The 27,098-nt window shown below is 41.0% G+C and overlaps 1 protein-coding gene across 2 annotated transcripts in view; it reads left to right on the top strand.

Annotated features, from left to right (window-relative positions):
- CSMD2 (CUB and Sushi multiple domains 2) overlaps nucleotides 1-27,098 on the top strand; it is a 1,291,405-nt gene that overhangs the window by 157,713 nt on the left and 1,106,594 nt on the right. For both annotated transcript variants that reach the window (XM_068268938.1, XM_068268934.1), the window contains exon 2: nucleotides 5,659-5,875. In XM_068268938.1, the coding sequence (XP_068125039.1) occupies nucleotides 5,659-5,875 (217 nt within the window). The remainder of the gene's footprint in view (nucleotides 1-5,658; nucleotides 5,876-27,098) is intronic.

Raw genomic sequence — 27,098 nt, 5'->3', positions numbered from 1 at the left:
CATCAAAATCAAATTTCAACAGCAACTGGTCTGAGTGTATTAAGTGATAAAGATGCTAATCCTGCACTCAAAACTTTTTCTGCTGTTATGGTTTGGAGTTATCACATACTTTAGGAGCACTGGCCCTAGTGCCAAACAGTGCCAAAAAGTTGAATGCTGGGAGTGCTTTTGCATGCTGGGAGTTCTTTTAATCTAGAATATATTCCTCCTCTTCCATTTATTTCCCTGCTTAGCTGATCTCTCTTGTTTACAAGCAAGGCTGAGGTGACTCAGTGATTGGATGTGTAAATAAAAAAAAGACTCTGGGAGGAGGGCAGCTAATGAATACAGTAATGAGCAAGAGAAGGGAGGGGGGAAAACAAGAGTCAGGGAGGATATGATGTCAGCATTACCTTGGCAAAATGGCCACTGCCTATAATAGGAGTTTCTGCTTTACCTTTATAAAATTCACAGGAATCATTACGTGGATAGCACAAAACATCTGTTATGTAAGTAGAAGTGGTATTTATCTACTTATATATGTGTTTTTTATTTCTAGGTTAGCATGGGTGTCGCTTGTTCTTTAACAGAAACCTACCATTGTTAGTGTGTGTTTAAAGCACCAGATTGTGGCATGCATAGCATTGAAGTTTCTATTACCCAAAAATGCTATACCCAAAAGAATGATACGTAAGTGCTGCTTGTAACTGTGAGTTCCACCATGGCTAATCCATGTCAGTTTTTATAGGCAAAGTGGAAAACTGCTCATGAATTCATGAAGTAATTTTGGTTCAACTTGGCTATTATCCTGATACAGCAAATGAAAGTTACCTTTGCCAATGATTTTTGCTGGTACGATCCATCCTTCCCCAGGTCAGTGTAAGGACTTGCCCATAACTACTTTGGACCATCTTTCCTAAATGGATTCATATGAAATCTTTTTTAATCATAAAAAAGATGAAAACAGCATAAATGAAATTCTTTTCATCAGCTTATTCTCTATTGCAAATGTACTTTTTATTTTAATTTTAGCAGCCTATGCCAAAATATTTTTAAATGATTAACCAATCATGTAATTTCTTACTCAACTGGGCAGATTTATCAAGATAGGTGCGAAGGAACTATCACGTCTTGTTTCATTTAACAGCTGAAACCTCATTGGTTCATTAAACATTTTTTTTTTAAAATGTGTAGCCTACAAAAACTCTCCCATACCTTCTGAATAGATCGATGTGTGTTCTTGCTGACTGAATAGCACCAGTACATGTTACTGTTAGTTATACCCACTGTTTAGTAGAAATAACGTATGCGTAGCTTCCTAATGGGTTAATAGCTATTGACAGGACAGTTATATGATCAGAGGATACAAAACAGAAAGAGAGTTAAAGGCATAGCTTTAGAAACCTCCCCCCTTGTTTTCTAACAAGAGTTAGATAGATGAAAGAAGCATGTGTCTCCCATGAGTATTTGACTTTTTGCCCAGTGGAAACTCAACTTAGACTGACAGATTGGTTCTTTTTATTCTTTCTTTCAGCGTAGTAATGCAGTAACAAGGAACAGTTCTCAGCATGCATTATAAAATTAAGCACAGTGATTACATGAGATGGATGAGATAAGGGAATATTTTTCTTGTGTGTTATCTAGCTTAAATGGTTAAAGCTATGAGTCACTGCCAATAAGATGAGTGTCAGAACCAGAAGGTAAAGGAAAACAATTGTATCAGGGTCACCTGACTTTTGGGGGCTGACCCGTCACAGGGGAGATCATGATCCTTCAAGTTTTATATTTCCAGCAAACCATTGTGTATTTGTCATAGATAACTTCCATACTTACATTCTGATCTTTCATGTGAAAGGTTCTCAGCAGTTGGATTACACTATCTTTAAGTCTCTGAATTGTTGTGGCGAGAAAAATGGCTATACCCAAAATGTTTTCTTTCTTCATAATGATGAATGAAGAGTGAATAGCACTTAGCATTTAAGTGAGCAATAAAAAATGTCTTTCAGCCCTTTTCATCTATTGAAGAGACATGTGCCTAAAGATGGATAATGTGGCCAAGTCTAATTAAGTAAATAATAAGTATTCGTACAAGAGTCCTATTCTTTATATGCAATTAGTACTTTGAAGTTTCTTAAACAATTTATTTCAAGCATGTCATTGGAGAGTTATAAGATGAGGCTTGAGAGAAAGGGTAACACTATGTAACGTGTTGTTTCTTTATTAACCTTTTCCTATAGACATGTGCGTTGCCTTAGAAACAGTAGACTACAGATAGTGCAGCTGGTCCTTGAACCAGAAATGTTGTTGGACCTGACTTTAACCAGTCCCCGTCCTGGCTAGAGCACAGGGCCTTCCTGTCACTGTATGCAGGTTTATTAAAACAAGATACCCCTCCTGGTCTTAAATAAGGCCTATTATATTTACTACCAAATGTGCTCCCTTATACTGAGTGCTAGTAATGTGTATTTATAACATGAATAAAAGTCTTGCTTCAGAAGTAAGAAGATCTTACAGCCAAAATATGTCACTCTAAAGCTCTGTACACACACTAGATAAAATAGGCAAGAATCCAGCATGTGCACAGCAGCGCCAAAGCATTCTCAGCTGCTCTACAATGACAGCCAAGGGATCGGGTGTCAGTCCCCACTGGGTGACATGCCTCTTAAATTTGTATGAGGCTTAAGAACACAACATAATCAGCACATATCTGCATAGTAGGGCATAATTATTGCCACCTCCTTAGTGTTGTTGTCAATGTTATCTCTAGCCACTTCAGATTTATGCTTCCATACTGCAGCTGATTTAAATGAAAAACAATCTAAATGATCTTAGATCAAATAGACACAAACAGAATGAACCTGAAAGACCATTTTGCCTTAAAACTATTTATTTTTGAAGCAACTGTTGTCCCTGGCTAAAAGCTGAGATGGCAATTCAGAGAATTGACGGCATGCATTCAGTTTGTGCTCATTTGTTCTACAGTATTTAACAGATCATTCATATAATTTCTTCATGTAGATCATTCCATGTTTGGCCACTATTAGTGTTGAGCAAATTGGTCTGTCACCACTGGCAGTCAAATAGATCTGTGTTATATTGTGACAGAAAATACCATTCTATCAGGACAGAGAGTACCATTCTATCAGGACAGAGAATACCATTCTATCGGGACAGAGAATACCATTCTATCAGGACACAGAATACCATTCTATCAGGACAGAGAATACCATTCTATCAGGACAGAGAATACCATTCTATCGGGACAGAGAATACCATTCTATCGGGACAGAGAATACCATTCTATCGGGACAGAGAATACCATTCTATCAGGACAGAGAATACCAATGATTCTTGTCTCTTAAAAGGACCATGTAGGGATTCCATGCCTATAAATCTACAGTTACATCCTAGAACAGAAGTGTTTAACAAAAGCTCAGATGTTTCTTACCATTCATTTATTTTCTTGTGTTTTTTATTTTTACAAAATCAAGATTGTACTGAAACGGTGCTGTTCCACTTAGCTTGCCTCCAGGTGATCACTGCTCTCCACCTCCCTCCTGATGAATCATGCTCTCTTTTCTAGCAGAGATGATAGTATGTGTCATCAGAAGAGAGGGATGAGGTGTTACCACATGGGAGACATCGGACGTCAGGCCAGAATGAGCTACATTAGGCTATTATTATACTTGATTTTTACTTTACTTTTAAAGTGGCTGTATAGAGAGATTTTCAGAGCAAGGAACCTAAACAAGCTGTTTGCCTGGTAGCCAACCAGTGTGCCTTTAAATGGATAATTTCTAAACTGCCACTCAAAATGAGCACTAATAATCTTTATGGACAACATTAATTTCAAGAGCGAACATGGATTTTTGGTTATCTGTGGAGATACCTCCATAGAAGCGTCCTTTAGTGTTATGTTAAAATTCGGGTTATTGAAATTTGGAAACCCAGATTTGCCTATCACCACACTTCAGCACCCAGACATGTGGACAGATTCAGGATGGTTCACTTATTTGCGCTTCATGTTGCGCTTAACGTGGCTCATGTGAAGCACAGATAAGTGAACTCACCCTAACCCTGTCCACTTATCTAGGTGCCAAATACCATTGAATAACAGTGAAGGGCACATTTAAGTTTCCAGTATTCAATAAACCAAATATGAACACCAACACTAGTGTCCACCCAAAGACTAGTATGGTGCTGTTACAGTGCTAGTAATTAGTCAGTCCAGTGTGGTGCTGGTGCTCCAGGGTTAGATGTTTGGATAATTATGTCCATAAGGACATTTTGGTATAGGAACCTCAAGTCTTTGTGTTCAGGACAAATGTGGGGTAAGGATTGTTACGGCTTGTCCATTGTGTTTTGTTTGGTGTTCAAAGTCAAGCACATCATTTCAGGAAGCTTTTTCGAGACCTGATGAAGGCGCACCTTTAATCATCTTATTATTAACAATATTCATTTCAAAAATATATAAATGAATTGGTTTCTTTTTGATATGCTTGTATTTAAAGGGGCACTATGGCGAAAAATTGTAAAATTTAAAATATGTGCAAACATAGACAAATAAGAAGTACGTTTTTTTCAGAGTAAAATGAGCCATAAATTACTTTTTCCCTATGTTGCTGTCATTTACAGTAGGTAGTAGAAATCTGACAGAAGCGACAGGTTTTGGACTAGTCCATCTCTTCATAGGGGATTCTCAGCAAGGCTTTTATCCTTTGTAAAGATATTCCCTAAAAAGGATTTAAACAATGATGCTGGCCAGCTTCCATGCTCGCTACACAGTTTTTTGGCAGTTGGACAGAGCAACTGCCATTCACTAAATGCTTTTGAAAATAAATAAATCCCTGAGAATCCCCCTATGAAGAAATGGACTAGTCCAAAACCTGTCGCTTTTGTCAGATTTCTTCTGCATTCTCTAAGTGACAGCAACATAGGAGAAAAGTAATTTATGGCTCATTTTACTCTGGTAAAATGTACTTCTTATTTGTTTATGTTTGCACATATTTTACATTTAAATTTTTTTTCGCCGTAGTGCCCCTTTAAACAATTGTAATGAACAGGGTTAAGCAGACAAACGATTCGTATGTGTTTGTTTTAATCTTTAGTTAACACCTTCGCTTACATTCATTGTGTGACATTTTCTAGCAAGCAGCTCTGTATTGTAATTCTATTGTCAGTGCACATGAGTCTGGAACCCACAGTTCATTAGTTCCTTTCTATTCTGATTTGCATGTGGTGTTCTTGATAGTGTCAATGAACAAATACATCCAGCAAATTCTCAAAGCAATCAAACTTTTTGGCTAGTTTAAATTATAAGTATTACTTTAGAATTAAAAAATGTAGCTGTACTTTCTGCTGCTGTGCATCTACTCAAGCTTACCAGGTATGGTGTCTATTATTCCTGCCAGCAGAGATTAGGGTCTTCATGTTGCTCATCATCTATTTGCTGTGAAAAATTCACACCTCGTCATATAGGCATGTGGTTCTACTACAATGCTGGGATTCTGGGAAATAAAGTCAAGCATTAATTATTCTTTGTACTCTGTATAACATGGGCATGCTCCCTTTTGTCTGACATGAGCTTGTGCTATGTAATCACTGTAAGATGTACTTAAACCACTTTGTTACATTTTCCATCATAATGTCATATTGGTTTTGTTTCTGGTCTCCTCACAGGTCAGAACTGTAGTTTTAATCTACACGAACCAAATGGAACAGTAGAAAGTCCGGGGTTCCCATACGGATATCCAAACTATGCCAACTGCACATGGACGATTAGTACAGATGCTAAAAACCGAATACAGTTGTGGTTCCATTCATTTGCCTTAGAAGAAGACTTTGATGTCCTGTCTGTGTATGATGGAGAGCCTGTACCTGAAAACCTGAGAACAAGGTAGATTACAAAATGAAAAGTCCTCTGGACTGTAATTTGGTGAAACATTTTAAATCTGCAAATGCAGTGCTGATATACCCATGATTTTCTTCCAATGGCTACTTGCTTTCATGTCATCATTACTGAATGTTCTAATCTTTATTAGATATATTTATTGGGCTGTTTCCTTTTACACCACAACTTTGTTATGTTTTCACCATAGACGGCCAGGATAGTAAACCAAAATAGCCTGGCAATCTTACTGATTACAGTAATATGCAGTGCTATCTTGTTTGGAAAAATATTACTATATTCATTGAAAATTCATAAAGTGAAAATTGGTTAGTGACTATCTTGTGTAAAAATGAGGAAGCAGAAGCTGGTTTTGCTTTAAGTGACTTTAAGCAAAATGCCTGGTCTTCTTTAGACTCCTTAAAAAAGGAGCTCCTTTCTAAGTCAGGACATATCCATGAAAACAGTCTAGTCTAGAAGCAGTTCTTGGTTTTACCAAACTGCAGTGAGATAGGAGAAAAAATGAGGTTCTGGTTTAAGCATTGCTGAAACTCAAATAAAAATTAAATGTTTTATTTTACTTTTATATAATCAAAGTGGCATCTCTTCTATGTAACTTGCATTACACAAAATCCAACTCATCTCTAGTCTGTATGTGTTTGTATTACTGGCAGGAAGTGATTTTTCTTGAAAGTCTTATTATTGAGTGGTATAAGCACGTGTTCCATTTAATTTTCTATAGTAAAGCAGGTGTAGCTGATAAAGCCCCCATCTTTAAAATTAAATAATCAACAAAGGAGGAGAAAAGCGCTGGCACTGCTGTCAATCACTATTTATTTACTCCAGCATAGACAACATGCTAAAACATGCGTACAAACAATACAACGTGGTGAGGACACATACCCAAAGGTGGACGCAGTGGTGTGGCGGTGGGTGCAGAGGGAGAAGAGCCTGACGGCCGTTTTGCGCTATGCGCTTCTACGGAGACTGCCTCCGTAGATGCGCATAGCGCGAAACGGCCATCAGGCTCTTCTCCCTCTGCACCCACCGCCACACCACTGCGTCCACCTTTGGGTATGTGTCCTCACCACGTTGTATTGTTTGTATGCATGTTTTAGCATGTTGTCTATGCTGGAGTAAATAAATAGTGATTGACAGCAGTGCCAGCGCTTTTCTCCTCCTTTGTTGATATAGACACACTACTGCCTGAGCACGTTGGGGATTCACTTATCCATACTTAGACTGTGTGTGACGGAGCCACTTCCTCCCCCTCCCACCTTAACAAGAGTGCATAGACTGAAGTGCCAGCGCTTCTGTACCTTTACCTTGCATTGCATCTAAAATTATATTATAAAGAGTAAGTGGCTGGTGGTAAGACAGGCTTTACACATATCATATTTTCCAGCTAATTTTATTACTTGGGTTAAATGTGCGGGAAATCTATTGCTCACAACATACTTAAAGAGAGTCTGAAGCGAGAATAAATCTCGCTTCAGATCTCATAGATAGCAGGGGCATGTGTGCCCCTGCTAAACCGCCGCTATCCTGTGGCTTAATGGGGGTCCCTTCACCCCCAAATCCCCTCCGTAAAGCGGGGGAGCGCTTCCGCATTGGGGCAGGGCTGACCGCCGCAGCCCTGCCTCCCGCGCATCTATCAGACGCGTATCTCCGCCTCTCCCCCGCCCCTCTCAGTCTTCCTTCACTGAGAGGGGCGGGGGAGAGGCGGCGATGCGCGTCTGATAGACACGACTGGAGGCAGGGCTGCAGACGTTAGCCCTGCCTCCAGGAAGGGAAGATTTACGACCAAGACTACGACCAAGTCTTGCGGGGGTGGGTTTGGGGGTGAAGGGACCCCCGTTTAGCGGCGCAATAGCGGCGGTTTAGCAGGGGCACACATGCCCCTGCTAAGTATGAGCTCTGAAGCGAGATTTATTCTCGCTTCAGAGTCTCTTTAATATATCAACGTTTAATTGATTTCACAGTTAATCAGGGTTATACAGTAGGTTATGCTGGAAAATCACCATAAAGTGGGCAGGGGAAGTGCAGTGGGTGACCAATGGCTGCATAGCATTGTCCTGTATCGAGCAGTACAATGCTAGTGGTTTGATTACATCTGTATTAGACTATTGCTACACTTGAAGGGTTATTGACCTTAACCTATGTGTGGCTAGTTTTCTATTGACTGGGCTTGTGCATTGAGCACAATTTCTGTCTGGCATGCTGTGGTCTAAAACCCATTTACCATCATTAGCGTATGTATTATTTGGCCGCGGATAAACGGGGTGCAGGGTGAGCTGAAAGACAGCTCTCCCTGCTGCCGCACAAACCCCCGGTGGCATTAAATACTATTCCCCCTCCTAGTTGCTACAACTCAGAGCGAGATGTAATTTGGGGTCTTGCGATCGCCAAAACCCTGAATCACCCTTGCGTGGGGTGCGCAGTATAACACTACAGCTATGGCTGTGCCCAGCTTCAGCACTGAGCAGTGATTGACGAAATTACCTGATTCACAGCATTAGAATACACACATGTTCATGATAATGAATGGGAGGCAGGCAACTGTAAGCTGGATTGAAATGGCTCTTAATGTTGTAGTCCTTTTACTCTTCCAGCTAGCCATTTCCAACTTGCATCACTCTATGCAAGAGAACTTGAAGTGAGAGGGATATGAAGACTGACATATTTATTTGATTTTAAACAATACCAGTTGCCTGGCTATCCTGATGACCCCTATCCTCCAATACTTTTAGCCATAGACCCTAAACAAGCACGCATATCAGATGTTTCTGACAAAAGGCTAACTAGATTAGCTGTATGCTTGTTTCAGGTATGTAAAGGGGCCCATACACTGAGCCGATTAGTGGCCGATCGATCGCAAATCGATTGACCGATCGATCGATTTGCGGCCGATTTCGATCAAATTCAATCGATCTGACATGCTGGAAAATCTAGGTCGATCTGCTTATCATTTGCACTGGACCTAATGGAAATCTGATGGCAAAAAAATGCCATCAGATCGATTTTCAATAGATTTCATACTGAAATCTATTGGAAATCTGTTCCTAGTAAAAATGTTCCTAAACACATCAGATAGATCAGAAATCTATCTGATGATTTATCTGCTGCAAATCTAACGAGTGTATGGCCACCTTTATTCAGATAAATGTGGTCCATATATCTCTCATTTAAGGTTCCCTTTAAAGTGTAACTGTTGGGCATAACATCAAAAATCAATTCTTTATTTTTATCTGGTAAACCAGTAATAAGGATGCTAACCAGGCAATCCAAAAGTTAAAAATTACTGTTACTTTTCTTGTTTATAAATGATCATTCCCCAGTTTACCTGACTCTTATTTGGTACGTTGCCGCACAAAGGAAGTTGCAGGGCATGCTGGTTGTCTTTTTTTTTTTTTTGCTTCTTTATTTCCCCTCAGACTTAACTAATGTACAGAAGCAAAAAAGGACAAACCAGCATGCCCTGCAACTTCCTTTTTGCAGCAACGTACCAAATAAGAGTCAGGTAAACTGGGGAATGATCATTTATCAACCAAAAAAGTAAGAGAGATTTTAACTTTTGGATTGCCTGATTAGCATCCTTATTACTTGTTTACCAGCTAAAAGTAAAGAATTGATTTTTTTATTTTATGCCCGACAGTTACTCTTTAAAGGGAAGGTCCAAGCAAAAAAAAAAAAATGAGTTTTACTTACCTGGGGCTTCTACTAGCCCCATGTAGCCATCCTGTGCCCTTGTAGTCACTCTCTGCTGCTTCAGTCCCCCGCTGGCAGCTTTCTGACCTCGGAGGTCAGGGCCACATTGCGTACATTTTTACGCATTCCAGCTAGTGCAGGAACAAAAATTTACTCGTTGCACCACTAACGCGTAAAAATGTATGCGTTAATGTTCCTGCACTAGCGGGAATGTGTAAAAATGTACGCAATTCGGCCCTGACCTCCGAGGTCAGAAAGCTGCCAGCGGGGGACTGGAGCAGCAGTGAGTGACTACGAGGGCACAGGATGGCTGCATGGGGCTGGTAGAAGCCCCAGGTGAGTGAAACTCATTTTTTTTTTTTGCTTGGACCTTCCCTTTAAGGACATAAGGACTTTGGCAAACAAGACCTGCTTTATTATGCAAAATTTTGGGGTGCAAATCATGACAGTGATTTTGTTGCCAGAATTTAGCAGGGCTATAAGTATAGACAAAGATGCATTTACTGTAGAAATGAATACATCACTATTGTACATTTTCCTTTTCTAATCTGTTTGATGCGTAATCTGTGCACACCTCAAAATACTGTAGGCTTCATGGATCATTAGCTCAGCTGATCCCAGCATGATGACACTTAAACTATCTTAAGTTACAGGATTCAGAGAAAATGTACAGTAAAATGTAATCTGCTTACTTTAGGAGCTAGAATTCTTTGAATCATGAACAGTCAACCCCCCAGTTTTGCTAACATTAGACCTGTTCCTTGGTGAGAATTGCAATGAATACATACGATGAATCGTCAGCGTATTGATGAATAAGACAGTTGTAGTAAAAGTAACAGCTAGTGTTTGCACTTTTGACTCAAAAGTCATTTAGTATGTTTACCTGTAGGCGTTTAACCTTTTCTGTCATATAGCATGGAAATCAATGGCCACAATTAGATTAGTGGGTTGAAATAAAAACTGAAAGCCTTGTTTATACCAAAGTGTCAAGCTTATTGCCGATTTAACATCATTTTGAAGCACTTTAGCATTTACTAGAATTTAAAGTGTACCTGAACTTTTGAGTCCCCTTGAGTCCTGGCAGGTCTCCCACAATGCCTGCACATCCATGTCATGGAAATGCGGGCAGGCCTCCCTCTGACATCACACACTCGCCTCTGCACCAGAACAGAGGCTGGAATATGGTCACATGGAGTAAGAAAGCTGCAAAATCCTTTGATTTTTACCTTTTGTGTCATTAGGATTTGGAGAAAATATTATATCAGAATGATGGTACAGATTAGTATTAGTAAGATAGGTTACCAGGATGGTATCTTTACTCTGAGAGTTTGTTTTATTCTAAATCAAAAGCAGAGCTTTTGTATAAGCAAAAAGTCCTTTTGACCACCCATCTGAATTTGGATGTAATACAGTCATATTTATACTGGACTTGACTTATGGACTACTAGGCAGACTATTCATGTCCTGCAATTCAGTCATGACATGGAGATGTAACAATAAGTCTACAGTTGTCAATGGTCACAGTGCGCACATGTCTATTTGCCTGTGCTCATTATCTCTGGGGATCAACAGTGAAGTCGGATTCCCCTTTCCTGGAGATCAGCAAGCAGAAGCAATGCTGGATAAGAATGTCTCCTCTCCCTATTCCTGCAATTTCAGATGCTGTTTTTCATGGTCTTTCAGTCCAAAGCCCTCCTCACAAGCTTCCTGGGGACAGGAAAAAAGCAGTGAACAAACGCATTGCGGGAACAGGAATAAGCGAGTATAATTATCCCCATCATTGCTTCCAATGTTGATTTCCGCAAGAGGAAACGGGGAGGCACTGTTGGGGCACATATTAATGGGGATTACTGTAAAGGGACACTATGAAATAATAGCTTTTAAAAGGGATGGCGTTCAATAGGGTGACACTATACTTGGAGAGCACTTTGAGTGTGGTATTCTATAAGTGGGCACTATTAATGGGGGTCATGATATAATGAGCTATGAGAGGCACTATGAAGAGGGTGCACCATACAGAAAAAATATATAGAGAGGGCACTATATTTAAGGGTACTGTATTATAGGATTGTTGTTTATACTATATAAAGGGTTACTATAAGGGGGAAACTATGAAGGCACTATATACGGAGGCAGTATACGGTGACATTTTGTATCATTCTATACACAGCCAGGTAGGAAAAAGTGCAGCACATGATTTTTCAATGCACCAAGCCTGCCTGACAAGCTTGGGTGATGTGCAGTGATGAGCTGAATATTGGGCCTTTCTGTATTTACAGGTGTCACACACCAACCAACAATGTTATTTGGGGAGTGGAGGGAATGTTGCCTAATTATATTGTGTGTGTGTGTGTGCATGGTTTATGCAGCCTCAGTATGTTACTTGTGGGTTATGATTGATATCTTATGTGGTACAGGGGACATGCTGCCTAAGTATGTTGTTTGGGGGACATGTTGCCTAATTATTTTGTTTGGGGCACATGTCTGCTTAATTATAGTCTAAAAATCTAGGATTGTTATTATGGAAAACTATACATGGTCTATTCTATTGTATAACTTTTTATTTTTAAGAAGTAGCTCTACAGCACAATTACCCTTACCTTTCTACCCAGATGTGCCCCAGATCCTTTGGGATCCTAGCAGATGCCCCTATTACCAGTACTGCCAATCAGGAGATATGCACACTGATGTCTTGCTTATCAGGTTTTGGCATGTTTATACATATAAAAATACAGCAGGATCCTGATCCTTCTGTTTGTTACATACATACACATTAGCATGGTATTTTCTTCACTCCATGCTTTCCTCCCTGTTCTTAAAAATATAAGTTGATGGAAAATAGGACAGTCACGGGATAGGATCTCATCTTGTGTCAATTTCTTTTTTTAATTCCTTCTCAGCTTGTGTCTATTTTTGACAATGACCAGTGACAAAGCTGCTAGGGAAAAAAGACAGAAATTGAATGAGGACTAATTGAAAACTGCAGGCATTGTTTAGAAGAAGAATTAAAATTGAATAAAACTTAATTCTAGACTTGTTGAGACAAACACACATCTCCCGGTCAATCGAAACAATGCAGGGGTATCAGAAAGCTCTGTTGCAGATATTTCTAGCTTCTGTTATGTAGATATTGAGATGGGCCTTCAAATAAAAAATCAGTGGGATAAATTTACAGTCTTAGTTCAGGCTCTTGTTTTTTTTTTCTTCTTCTTTTTTTATTTTACTAACAGAATTTGCAATTTACAAGGTTTTGTTTATTACATGTAAATACATTTATCATCATTCTTTTTATACCTAATTGACTGGGCTTGTGAAACTGCCTTCCTGTGCAAGTGTTAATGCTGCCTACTTGAGAGAGAGAGAGCAAGTCCGTAAGCCATCCAAACTCTTCCCCCTATCAGATCATCACCCGCATGACATAGGGTGAGGCTGGAAGGAGGAGCCAGCTAATGTTTTTTTCTTAGCAAAGCTTTGATCTTGCCCACTACCTTCCTGTTCTTTAAATAAAGGCTGAAGCAAGAGGTTTGTGGAGGCTGTTATATTTATTTCCTGTTAAACAATACCAGTTGCCTGGCTGCAGTAGAGTCTGAATCACACACTCGAAACAAGCACGTAGCTAATCATGTTAGATTTTTGTCAGAAACACCTTTTCTGCATGCTTGTTCATGGTTTATTTTCTATTTATTTATTTAAAGGGACACTGTAGGGGGGTCAGGGGAAAATTAGTTGAAGTTACCCGGGGCTTCTAACCGTCCCCCAGAGACATCCTGTGCTTGCGCAGCCACTCCCCAATGCTCCGGCCCCGCCTCCCGTTCACTTCTGGAATTTCAGACTTTAAAGTCTTAAAACCACTGCGCCTGTGTTGCCGTGTCCTCACTCCCGCTGATGACACCAGGAGCATACTGCGCAGTATGGTCTGTGCCTGCGCCGTGCGCTCCTGGTGACATCAGGGCAAGCGAGAACATGGCAACGCAGGCGCAGTGGTTTTCAGACGTTAAAGTCTGAAATTCCAGAAGTGAACCTGAGGTGGGGCCAGAGCATCAGTGAGTGGCTACACTGGCATGGGATGCCTGCGGGGGACCATTAGAAGCCCCGGTTAACTTCAACTCATTTTCCCCCGAACCCCCTACAGTATCCCTTTAAGTTTTTATATGGCACCGACATATTATGCAGCGCTGTACAGAGTATATTGTCTTGTCACTAACTGTCCCTCATAGGAGCTCACAATCTCGTCCCTACCATAGTCATATGTCTATGTACGGATCGGGTAGTGTATGTATCATAGTCTAGGGCCAATTTAGGGGGAAGCCATCCAGTTAACTTATCTGTATGTTTTGGGGATGTGGGAGGAAACCGGAGTGCCCGGAGGAAACCCATACAGACATGGTGAGAACATGCAAACTCCTTGCGGATGTTAACCTGGCTGGGACCTGGTTTATGGCTAAAAGTATTAGAGGTAGGGTATTAGAGGGCAGCCATGCAACTTATATTGTTTATGAGGATATAAATATGGCAGCCTCCATATTTTTCTAAGGGCTCTTTCACACTAGAGGCTGCGGTAGAAAAGGCTGAAAGTCAGCCTTTTGCTTAACGCCAATACATAGCGTTTTCAAAGCGTTTTCAAAGTTTTTTCAAAGCGTTTTACAGCTCATATGAAAACGTCCTTTTTTTTTTTTCTATAAAAATAAGTGAACAAGTCAGCTGTAAAACGCTTTGAAAACGCTGAAGTTGGCGTTTTCCATTGACTATCATTGAAACGCCAACAGCCAACTTCGGCTGTAAACAGCCCTGAAAAAGCTCCTGGGAGCATTGAAACGCAACGCTCCAAAATGCCGAGTTAGATGTAAAAGGTAAAATGAAAGTCTATGGACTTTTATTTTACCTTAGAAAACGCCAACTTCGGCTATGGCGTTAAAACGCCGATAAAGTCCTCTGGTGTGAAAGGGCCCTAAGGGCTGGTTCACACTGGGCGCTTTTGCAGCGCTTTGCTGATCGCCGGTGAGTAAAGCGCTGCTGCTGATGTATCCCTATGGATACATTCTCACTGCAGCATTTGTGAATGTGATCAATCGCAAATGCACTGCTTGCAGCGCTTTGGGGACGATCACACTATGATTCTCGTTCTATTGAACAGGAATCACAAGCACAAATTGCGGTACACTGTAAGATTTTGCGCGCTGAATCGCAATGGCAATAAAGCGTAGTGTGATCTAGCCCTTACTTCAGACTCTCTTTAAAGGCAGGGAGCTGCTGCATTATTAATTTTTGGTGAGAGCACACTCTCCTGGCAGCTCTATGTTTTGTGCACAGGTCTCTGGATTATGTGACTGCTTTTCCGAGTGGGGACTTCTCTGGAATGACTTCATTTAATATAAAAACTGTATGAGTAATGGCATAGTCTACTGTTCATCTTACTAACAATGAAAAATGAAGAGATCAGCAGGACTGCCAGGCAATTGGTATTGTTTAAAAGGAAATATGGAAGCCTTCATATCCCTCTCAATTCAGGTTCCCTTTAATTACTGATTTTCCTTGAGATTCAAAAAAAAAAAAAAAAGGCCAAAACTCTTGAATTCAAGAATTATTAATATTCAGTAGATTAATTCTTTGACATCGCTCATTGAATTTTAACATGCTAAACTGAATATATCAAAAGTGTTTGCAGCTTAATTAATGGAAAAGGCACACTCTTTTGTGTATGGGGGTATTTTTTCTTAATTATTACTGTGAATAATTCTACATAATGACCCTCCCACGTCAGATTAAAATATCAAATTATTTTATACTGTTATAATGCATTTCAAGTAACAAAGACTTGAAGCTGCCGTACTACAGAAAATAAATATGTGACTCTCTTAGAGATCTGTGACACAATCTTCTTTGCTGCTGTTTTTTAGCTTTCTGTCTTGTAACTGAGAAGTTTGGGAAAGCACGATCGAGTCTACAAGAAAAGATTAACTAATTCTCATTGTTAAGGAACTGGCTAAAATGGACCGTATAACCTAAAAAATAAAACATTCAATGTAAAACTAGAATTGGACATGTGTTGTGTTGTGTACAAGTAATGTTTAATAGGGCACAGGCAGTGGAGTAAGGTGTTTTTTTGTATTAAAGCTACCTAAAGAAAGCACAGAGTTATGTTCATGCTGGATTGTTTCCTGGACCAGCTAGTGCGTTTTCCATGTAGCCTATTGCAGAAACGCATCTGCTCTGGGCTCCAACCAGATCACAACGGACCATAAGAGCGGACACTACACTGTCCACTCAAGCTGGCCATTGCAGAATGAGATCATATAAGAATCTAGCCTAATTGCTCCAGAATTCTGGGTACCTTGAATGTAATTACTAGAAATGATCCTCAATGCAACTGACAAACCCCTCGAGCCCCAGATTTAACCCTCAGAGAAGCTCACAGTCTAATACATACCAGAGTTATAGTCTAATGTCCCTTTCATAGTCTTGTGCCAATTGTGGGGCTTGCTAATCAATTTTACCAGTACCTAAACCACTGACATAGTGTTGGTTGTGCAGTTGGCTAATAGCGTAATGCGCATCACCTCAGCGACGCCTGCATTACCTAGGAAAAGTGGGTATCTGCGCATGCCAATTGTTTCCATCTTATAGTGAATATCCCCCTGTAAGCCATATCAGATACATCACGTAGTCTGCATGATACTTTTTGATAGGTGTACATGCAAGGTTGTCAGATTTCTTTCCTTGACCTTGTATTTTACAGATGCATGCAGCTCATTTTTTCATCTTTTATTAAACGTGCCCTTTAAAAAAAGGTTAATAAAAATGCAAACATCCTCTAGTTGCATGGAGATGTGCAAAATCAAGGCTTGGGATTATTTCATGGAATCTTTGACATTTGACATAAAAAAAAAACAGAATTAGTGTGGTTTGGGATAAATATAACTTTAATTAAAGACTGTGGGTAATTGCCTGGAGATGAAAGGTAAAACTGTTTGTGAAAGGAAAATTTGTATTAAAATCTAAATTGAAAGAACAGTTGGCAGTGCAAGATTGAGGTGAGGATGAATTCCGCCTTTACGGGAATCATTTGTTAGGCAGGAAGTGGAATTCACCTGGGCTGGAAGACTAATGATGAATTACTTGACAGCTGATTTAGCAATCAAGCTCTCAGCAATCAATCATTGGCTTTTTGAATGTGATTAGTCATGTGAAAGTTCCAGTTCAGTGTGCATGAATTCCACTATGCTGCAAGAGGGAAAAAAAACAACTATAGGGTCATATAATATCTGGTTAAATTGAGTTTTCTGCAGTCAACTGGAGCAAAACGTTGGTTGCTTCTTGAGGAGAAGCCTATGCATGTAAAGTCAAGCAGCTGCATGGTGTCAGCTCGTGGGCTGCAGCAGAGCTCTTAACCAGCAATATGTAAGGATGAAAAAAATGAGAGAAACTGGCACCAGTATGCGGCAGGGATGGAACGGCCGCTGGTGGGCTTACCTGCAGCGTGCTCCGATGTATCACTGACGTCTTTGAAAGGAAGAGAAAAACGGGCACTGCTGCATAAAAGGATATGCCTGACAGCTGTTTCGCAGGTATACAACCTGCTTCTTCAGAGGATACCTAGAATCTGAAGAAGCAGGTTGTATACCTGCGAAACAGCTGTCAGGCATATCCTTTTCCCCCCACTGCTAACCACTGTGTAACCCGGCCACAATAAAGGGACTTCTATGCAGCAGTGCCCGTTTTTCTCTTCCTTTCAAAGAGCTCTTAACCATGTTTTATTTGTGATACAGGCAGAAAAAATGGCAGAACTTAGCAAGCAGAACTAGGAGGCAGTCATCTGGCTACTGGGCACTTGACCGCTGTGAGATTTAATCACAAAGAACATGAGAGAAAGGGTATCTGTGTGGTGCTGATCTTTCCTCCCCATTGTGATAAGATATCAGCAGCAGATGCAAGTCCCAGTGTTTTCTTATTTTACCTAATTTTTCCCCAACCAACAGAGTATTTTACTATGGTACCAGGGGAAGATTATAACCATCTTGCTTGGAGGCAAAGACAGCCAAGTGGTCCTGATACTCAGGAAGCTAGAGCAGTATGACTAAGCTAGAGCAGTATGGCTAAGAGTAGGCAGGGCTAGGTGTGACAATAGATTTAGTGCCTGAAGATGTTTATTGCAATTTTCCAGTGCCCCAGTATTTCAATACCCTCAATTGTGTTGCAGGTTTTTTTTTTTAATATCTAGTTCCCTTCAAAATGTGTTGCACTTTCTGCTTACCCCAACAGTGTGGCCTAACTGTGTTGGATCCCGTATACTGTGTTGCCTGCTTGTAGTGCTCAGCAATGACAGACTGAGACTAGTACTGCACTTCTAAGAGACTCAGGGACCACACTGACTTTTCTAAAGTTGGGGTGGGATGGGAGGGAGCTTTTTACCTGACATGGAAAGGTAGACTGTGAGTGATGGCAGAAACTGGGGACCTCACATGGCAGCTGACAGAGATTGGGTGGGAGCATTTCTCTGTGCTTTAGAAGAAGCACTTCTGTGGAAGGTGTATGTGACTGCTGATGGTATCTGTGACTGTCAGTGCATTGCCTGTGTGACTACTGAGGTGTGACAAAAAGATTTACCAGTAACGGTATTGGTAACAGCAGTGGCGGTTCTTGTATAGGGCAATGTAAGCCACCAGTTTCAGATGGTATCAATCACAATTTTGCTTCCGGCAGCAAAAAGTCTAGAACCCACCCTGGGTAACGGTTAGGCAATTGGCAGGGGTGAAGCACCAGAATCATTGACAGAAAAAGCCTTGCTTAGTGTTATCCAATATAGTAGTAATAAACACATGCTGTAACTAATGGATAATTTTGTACAAAATCAAACATGTGCCACAAATACATACACAAACCAAGGTTGCTTGTGACTGCTGTTCGATTTGAGAGGGCTACTGTGAATTCAGAGATAAGTTTATTGACTATTATTGGTCACCCTTCAAACCCATGTAAAGAAATTAGATGAAAGGCCCTAGCAATTGCTCTCAGAATTTGGATCCACCTGACACTAAATACAGAGGAGTCAAAGGGGGGTAAAGGAGAAATTGTTCAACAACAGTGCCCACAATGGGCAGGTAAGCTTCAGAACTGGACCAAGGCATACAGCCCTGTTCACATCTGCGTTTTGGGCCAAAACGGACCCGGTGAGCGGATCTGGTGTCTGCTTTACTGGATCAGGATGGCTCAGTCCGTGGCCCGTTCACATAGTGAAAACGGATCTGATCATTGATTGATTGGATCCGTTTTCACTCAGCAAATACATAGCTAATCTTGTGCAGCAGCCGGCAGTAGAGGCTTCCTCTTACACATTACTACATGACGCGGAAGAAGACGGAAGCCATTACCGCCGGCTGCTGCACAAAATTAGGTATGTATTTAGCCTCCCTAGCCCACCCGCCCGTCTGCTGTACCCTCCCCTCCCCCTCCTCCCCCCCCCCCTCCCGTCGCTCAGGATCGCGACGGCTCATGCCCCCCATCCCCCGTGGAACGGTCCGTTTCTTCCCTAGTGTGAAGAAACGTTCCATTTCCCATTGCCCCCAATGCTGCAGTATTTTTTTCCGGATAAGTTCCGCTAAGCAGAACGGTCCGGAAAATTAGGGCCTGTGGAATTTTTTGGATCCGGGGCTGGAACGTACAGAACATAATCGTACCAACCGGCGCATGTGAATGGATCCATAGGTTAACATTGGATCCATTCACATCCATAGGTTAACATTGGATCCATTTACGTCCATACTGTTTGTAAAGTATATGGTCCGTTTACATTCCGGAAAAACCGCTGATGTAAACCGGGCCTACTAGGAGAAGGTGTCTTCTTGAGTGTGTGGATATTGCTTTCACACACACACACACACACAACACACACACACACACACACACATATATATATATATATATATACAGTATATATATATATGTTTCAGACCACGTAAACCCCTTTTAGTGGTTTACTGTATATTGCTCCAAGATGGCCAGCCTTCAGACGCCTCTGGGTCGGAGCAGTTTTGGCAGCACAAGTAAAGGTGCATCCAATTGTAATTGGTTAAAGAGAACCTGAACTGAAAATGAAAAGTCAAAATAAACATACAAAGGTCATACTTACCTCCCATGTAGTCTTTTCATCAATCTCTTTCTCCTCTCCTGCGTACCATTTTTCCACTGTGATCAATGCAATTCTCTGTCCTCCATTTTGAAAGTGGTCATTACCCCATAACATCTTCCTGGTCAGCACACTGTTAAAGAGAATCTGTATTGTTAAAATCGCACAAAAGTAAACATACCAGTGTGTTAGGGGACATCTCCTATTACCCTCTGTCACAATTTCACTGCTCCCCGCCACATTAAAAGTGGTTAAAAACAGTTTTAAAAAGTTTGTTTATAAACAAACAAAATGGCCACCAAAACAGGAAGTAGGTTGATGTACAGTATGTCCACACATAGAAAATACATCCATACACAAGCAGGCTGTATACAGCCTTCCTTTTTAATCTCAAGAGATCATTTGTGTGTTTCTTTCCCCCTGCAGCTTTCTTCCACTGTGTGAAGTGTCAGGCTGTTTCTTCCTGCAGAGTGCAGACAGCTCTGCCTGTATGTAATTCCTCAGTATGTGAAAGCCCAGCCAGCTCAGAGGAGGATTTATCCAGCTTGTAAAAGATAATAGAGCAGAGAGAAGCTGCACTAATCTAAATAATACACAGGCAGTGTGCAGAGAGGGGCCTGGAGGGGGGAGATGCATCACAGAACCACAACACTGAAGAACTTGGCAGCCTTCCAGACACAGGCTGACAAGTCTGACAAGAGAGAGAAAAGTTGATTTATTACAGAGATGGTGATAGTAGAACGTGCTGCAGTAAGCCAGAGCACATTAGAATAGATTTTGGAACTTGTAGGATGGAAAAAAAACGGATGAAATTTTTGTTACGGAGTCTCTTTAAACTGTAATATCGCCCACTTGAGCCATAGGGAAACATAACTGTCAGCAACTGGTATATTTCAATTCTGACAAAATATTGTCAGAACTGGAAGCGATCACTGTAAGAAGAAAATGGTGAGCTTCTGAGAGGAGCTGACGGTGAGGTTAGTATGTAATTTTCATTTGCAGCCACGTCATGTGTTGATTTTAATTTCCCTTTAAGCCTGATCAATGTACAGAACAAGATACCCATTCTAGAAGTGCCACCGCTACATAGAAAAAAAAATCGGGGCAGATTTGTCAACAAAGTTGCTCAGACAATTTAAATAAATGTGAAGCATTGGCCCAAGGCTACCAATCAGAGGGATATGGAGGCTGCCATATTTATTTCTTGTTAACCACTTGAGGACCGCAGTGTTAAACCCCCCCCCCCCCCCCCCCCCCCGTGACCAGGCCACTTTTAGTTAAATAGGCTACTGCAGCTTTAAGGCCAAGCTGCAGGGCTGTACAACTCAGCACACAAGTGATCCCCCCCCCTTTTCTCTCCACCAACAGAGCTCTCTGTTGGTGGGGTCTGATCGCCCCCCCCCTTAAGCCCCCCCCCCCCCCCCGTGTTTATTTATTTTTATAAATATTTATTTATATAATTTTTTTTTATAAAATCCTGCTATTTTTATTAACTTTATTACCCTCCCTTCCCTTGCCAGCCAATCATCGCGATCGGCTGTGACAGGTTTTTAGCCTATCACAGCGGATCACTTCCCTGTGTCCCAGTACAGCGCTGCTGCAGATCGCAGCGCTGTACAAAGCAATTAGACAGCGGTTTCGCTGTCTTAAGCCCAATCTACACGATACGATTCTTTATATGATTCGATTACGATTCTATTTATGATCCGATTAAATCCGACATGTCCGATTGGGATTCGATTCAATTCGATTTGCAATTGCAAAACAATGGCCAATCGAATTGAATCGAATCCTGATCGGACATGTCGGATTTAATCGGATCGTAAATAGAATTGTAATCGAATTGTATAAAGAATCGTATCGTGTAGATTGGGCTTAAGTCTCCCGAGCGATCACCGCTCGGAGACTGAAGGTGGGGCGGAGCTCCGCCCCCCGAGCAGGAGATGCGCGCGCAGCCTGCACGCGATCTCCTGCTAGCCCCATAGACAGCTGTTCACGCCAATGGCCGTGGAGAGGTCCTGGGGCTGCCGCACTGCTCACGCCAATTGGCGTGGAGCAGTCAGCAAGTAGTTAAGCAAAACCAGTTGCCTGGCATCCATGCTGATCCCCCTGAACAAGCATGCAGGAGATCAGATGTTTCTGACATTATTGTCCAATCTGAGAAGATTAGCTGCATGCTTGTTTCTGGTGTTATTCAGACACTACTGCAGCCAAATTGATCAGCAGGGCTGCCAGACAACAGGTATTATTTAAAAGGAAATAAATATGGCAGCCTCCATATCTGTTTCACTTCAGGTTCCCTTTAATTGAAAGGGGGTGACAACGTGCCTTGTATGCATTTGTGTGTTGACCATGGGTTTGCTTTAGATCATGGACATAACTAAGATCACAGGTACATTATTAATACAGTATTGTTACATGATCTTGGAAGAAATATGACCTTCAAACAAAGAACAGTAACTTCACAAGTGATGTTAAAGTCAGTGTTTAGCTCATCATGACTCATGATGTATAATCTGTATCTAACAGATCATTCCCCCACTCACCTCTTACACTTATTTTGGTAGACTTATGATAAATGATACACTTACGCGCTTTGCAGCCAAGTGTTAGATTACTGATGAGGTGCATTTCGAAAATAGTACAATAAGAAACAGGTGAGTAGATTTATAGTATGGGATATAAGGATTGACATTTTCAAGGAGAGTTATTCTTGCGGAGATGTGGCCATATTTATCTGACAGTACCCTGCACAAGCCATCAAATTGAGATAACTTTTAGCTCCTTTCTTAGTGGATTCACAGTAAAATACCTTGCTCTGTTTTTAATGCCACCTCTTCTGATTTACACATTCTGACATATAAAGGGCAGAAAGGTACAGTGTGTTACGCTTAATGTGCAACAATATCTAAAAATACTTTTAATCTCAAAATCAATTGCATGTTCTGCTACAACATCACTGCAACTACTATAATATATAAAACAATTTATATGTTTCTTATATATACCAAACAGCCAAAACATTAAACCGCACAGACATACACCACCTCTGCCAGACTGAAAAATGCATGCCCTGCATCCAAGACAAGTGCTAACATTTATTAAGCTAGGAGGAACTTTAGCTTCCAATATGGTTTGCATGCAAAGTATATTATACTAGACACTTGCGCCACGGTGAGGCAAACCTCCGGGCAAGTGACCTAACCCAAATTTAAAACCTTGGGAGCAGCTAAGCAAAAAGAAAATTTGCAACTTACATTTTGTTGAACAGCGAGGAGAACGCCAGCGCATACCGCTAAGGCTGCGTCTGAAATGGCCACCAGCTCAGTGTGCAGCACCTAAATAGACTTCCTGCACACCTCGCATTCAATTCAGATGCAAATCACATGCAAATCTGCTACTACTTATTATGCAAACAGGAAACTCAGGAAAAGAGGCGGTGTATGCCTGTGCGATTAACCATTCAATTGCAACATGAGTTTAGGGATGCGCAGCCTCTTCCTCCCACCTTTTCTTAACTTTGTAACTATGAAATTATCATGTTAGCTGCTCCCAGCCCCTTTTCCTGAGTTTCCTGTTTGCATAATAAGTAGTAGCAGATTTTCATGTGATTTGCATCTGAATTGAATGCGAGGTGTGCAGGAAGTCTATTTAGGTGCTGCACACTGAGCTGGTGGTCATTTCAGACGCAGCCTCAGCGGTATGCGCTGGCGTTTTCCTCGCAAAACATTAAACCCCCTGCCGAATATTGTGCAAGTCTTAGGCTGTATACATGCATCCAATTTTGACTAGCCAGTAATTAACCAATGTTACCATCCTCATGTAGCATCCATGTAGCATGATGACTAACAGATTTTGAATACTATGCACATATGTAGATAAGCTCTCATACTACATGGAAATGGTAATCTAGGCCAAACCTTAAAGGGAACCTGAAGTGAGGAAAATGATTTAAAATAAACACATGATGTAGCTGCAAATGAATATTACATACTTACTTCGCTGTCCGTTTCTCTCAGAAGCTCACCATTTTCTTCTGACAATAATCCCTTCCAGTTCTGACAATATTTTGTCAGAACTGAAATATACCAGTTGCTGTCAGCTATATATCAGCAGCTGTCAGTTACAACTGAATGTGCAAGGTAATGTCCATGTTTTCCGATGGCTCGAGTGGGCGATATTACAGTTTAACAGTTTACAGTTTAACAGTATGCTGACCAGGAAGCTGTTATGGGGTAATGGCCATTTTTCAAAATGGAGGACAGAAAAATGCATTGATCACAGTGGACAAACGGGATGCAGGAGAGGAGAAAGAGATTAAAGAGTAGACTACACAGGAGGTAAATATGACCTGTGTATGGTTATTTTGACTTTTTATTATCACTTCAGGTTCTCTTTAACTTATGTGGTTGTGTTGAGTTTCAGTTTTGCAGCAGTCAGTTTACAAACAAGCTTGCTCTACTGAATGTCTAGCATTATATTCTGGCCTGATCTGGTCCAGACCTCTCATAATTAGGTCCTCTGTACACATGCTAAATTCTTGGTAGAGACTGGCCCAACTGGCTGCCTTTGCTGAGAACTCTCTAAAACTCTGCAGATTTCCACTCACGTAGCAAAATGTGCCGCTTAGTAGAAGCAAATCTGTTTTCATAGTAACAAACTGTTAAATTGTAACAAAACATTAGTTAGTTGAATATATATTTAGAAAAAAAAGCACCTCCTTCTTTAAAACACAACATGCTTCATTGTATCCAAAAGAGAATAGGGAATGAACCAATGTTTTGAGTCCATGCAGGTTTGAGTCCATGCAGGTTCCCTTTGTCAAGGCAATCTGCTCAAGGCAATACTCAACAGGCAGTAGCTAAATCTGTCCACACAAAGGACAAGTGAGTTCTGGAAGTATCAGGTAATCAGCCTCTGATGACTTGCGTACCACATTGTGCAGCAGCCACTCGGACTATTCACATTAGTAAATACACCCCAATGTTGCCTGCATTTTTTGGTTTTAATTTGCTTTGCGTTTACTTTTTTTCCAAACAGAAGTTTTTGTTTTTTTTTCTTTTTGGTGTTGGCAGTTTTATGCTGTTTTAAATTCAAGAAGTGCCCAGGTGGATGGAATCAAACACAGTTTAAACACAAATTACATGCTATAAAAATCACATGCATATTGAAACTACAAGCATAGCATTTCATACAAGTGAAATGCTATTCAGACATGACCATTTAGATGCAAATGAAACTATATTCAACAGCACCATAAATGTCATAGTCATTCAAATGCAAATTAGCACCATTCAAATATAATGATATGCAAACGGACCATGTATATATACCCTAAGCAGATCCTGTCTGCAGAGGTGATACCTTCATTGAACTATGTAGGCTGAGGCCTCCTTTTTGCTTTAGTAGTGGCTTTTCATTTTGAGTTCATGACAACCATATCACTGCTTTTTTCTGGTGCTACTTGGGGCAGGCCTGAGTCTTATAGTGTGAGAACACTGTAATAAGGGTCTGTCAGAACCAGGACTGCCAAAACAAACACCATATACTACAGAGGTGCTTATGGTCCTGAGCCTCGAGGAAACAGCCGCTACTGTGGCAACGAGTTTCATCAAAGGCACCAAAACTGTATTATTTCCTGTATTTACTCTTAGGACACCTTCCAGCTCCATTTAAATGCAGCCAAATAGCAGTATTTGTATACCCACACTTTTAACACCAGTTGCCATTACAAAGCAGCAAGAAAAAACATTGGCCTCAATTCATAAAGCATTACCGCATGCGGTAATGCTGAAAACAGCAGACTTTCCCGAGCACTTAGCAATAGCAAAGTGTCAATTCATAAAAGCAGTTTTCACATGAAAAACTGATATTCCTGAGCGGTGCGGGAAATTACCGCCTTATGCGGTGATTATCTCAACACATGTCACTACATGTCAATTCATAAAGATTAGAGCATGCGGTATTGGGACGTAGAATACCGTCTGTTTAGAAAAGGCGATAAGGATGGAGATAACAGCCAAAGCTAATGGGGACAGATCTCCCAGGCAGCAGCAGCGAGGGTGGAACAAAAAAGGCATCCCGGAATACCCAGGCTGTGTTATTTAACCCCTTGGGTACCTGTTTTCATATATATTTCCCATCAGAAAGCCTGCATGTGTAATATTTCTTGAAGTTCTTCTAAGCTGTGGCAATTAAATAGATTGTTTAGAAAGACTAATAGACAGATTCAGCGCAGATTCAGGGCAGAGGCAGTTAAAAAAAAATGCACCTCTAAAAGGAAGTTGGAGATATTTCTTTTATTGTAACACTGTCTCTGCACAGAGAAAATGTATCAACTCAGGCAGCACCGCCAGCTTAATTCGGGAATTCCCTGACCTTTTATCGCAACTGAAATTTTTTTTATGAATTAGTACACATAAGTCTAAAATACGATGTGGTATTTTCCAGACAATATTTTTTTCCCCGCACAGCCTTTTATGAATAGAGCCCATTGTGTCATGTCAGGGTATGGCCACGTTCAGATATGACTCCAGACATCTCTCCACTGCCCCTGCCAATGGCTAGCAAGTACCTTCCGGGAATGCATTGTCTGCAGCTGCCCATAGGAAACAGACCTTAAGCCCAGTGACAAAGCTAGGAAGCTTTGGGCCCCAGTGCAAGTTTTACTTTAAGTCCCCAACGCATTCTATACATAACAATTCACATGGCACAACAAATCCAGCCAAGGACTTTCACAGTATGAGAGTTGTAAGCAGAAGAAGGGAACATTTTGTTACTATTCAAAGCATATGCAGAAGTGATAATTACCAGCATAGCACCATTGAAGCAAAGCATGAAGCATGCTCTCTAACCCCTGCTGCACCTGACCTATGGGTGCCGCCATAGATGCAAAGTTAACATATCTATAGAAGCACAGAGTGATTTCAAATGTAATTTGGTTGCTGGCGATCACTAGTGTTGGGCGAACATCTAGATGTTCGGGTTCGGGCCGAACAGGCCGAACATGGCCGCGATGTTCGGGTGTTCGACCCGAACTCCGAACATAATGGAAGTCAATGGGGACCCGAACTTTTGTGGTTTGTAAAGCCTCCTTGCATGCTACATACCCCAAATTTACAGGGTATGTGCACCTTGGGAGTGGGTACAAGAGGAAAAAAAAATTAGCAAAAAGAGCTTATAGTTTTTGAGAAAATCGATTTTAAAGTTTCAAAGGGAAAACTGTCTTTTAAATGCGGGAAATGTCTGTTTTCTTTGCACAGGTAACATGTTTTTTGTCGGCATGCAGTCATAAATGTAATACATATAAGAGGTTCCAGGAAAAGGGACCGGTAACGCTAACCCAGCAGCAGCACACGTGATGGAACAGGAGGAGGGTGGCGCAGGAGGAGAAGAAGGCCA

This window comes from Hyperolius riggenbachi, chromosome 2, assembly GCF_040937935.1.
Source record: "Hyperolius riggenbachi isolate aHypRig1 chromosome 2, aHypRig1.pri, whole genome shotgun sequence".
NCBI lineage: Eukaryota > Metazoa > Chordata > Amphibia > Anura > Hyperoliidae > Hyperolius > Hyperolius riggenbachi.
Note: the sequence above shows the minus strand (reverse complement) of the source record. Positions and strands in the feature narration are given on the sequence as shown.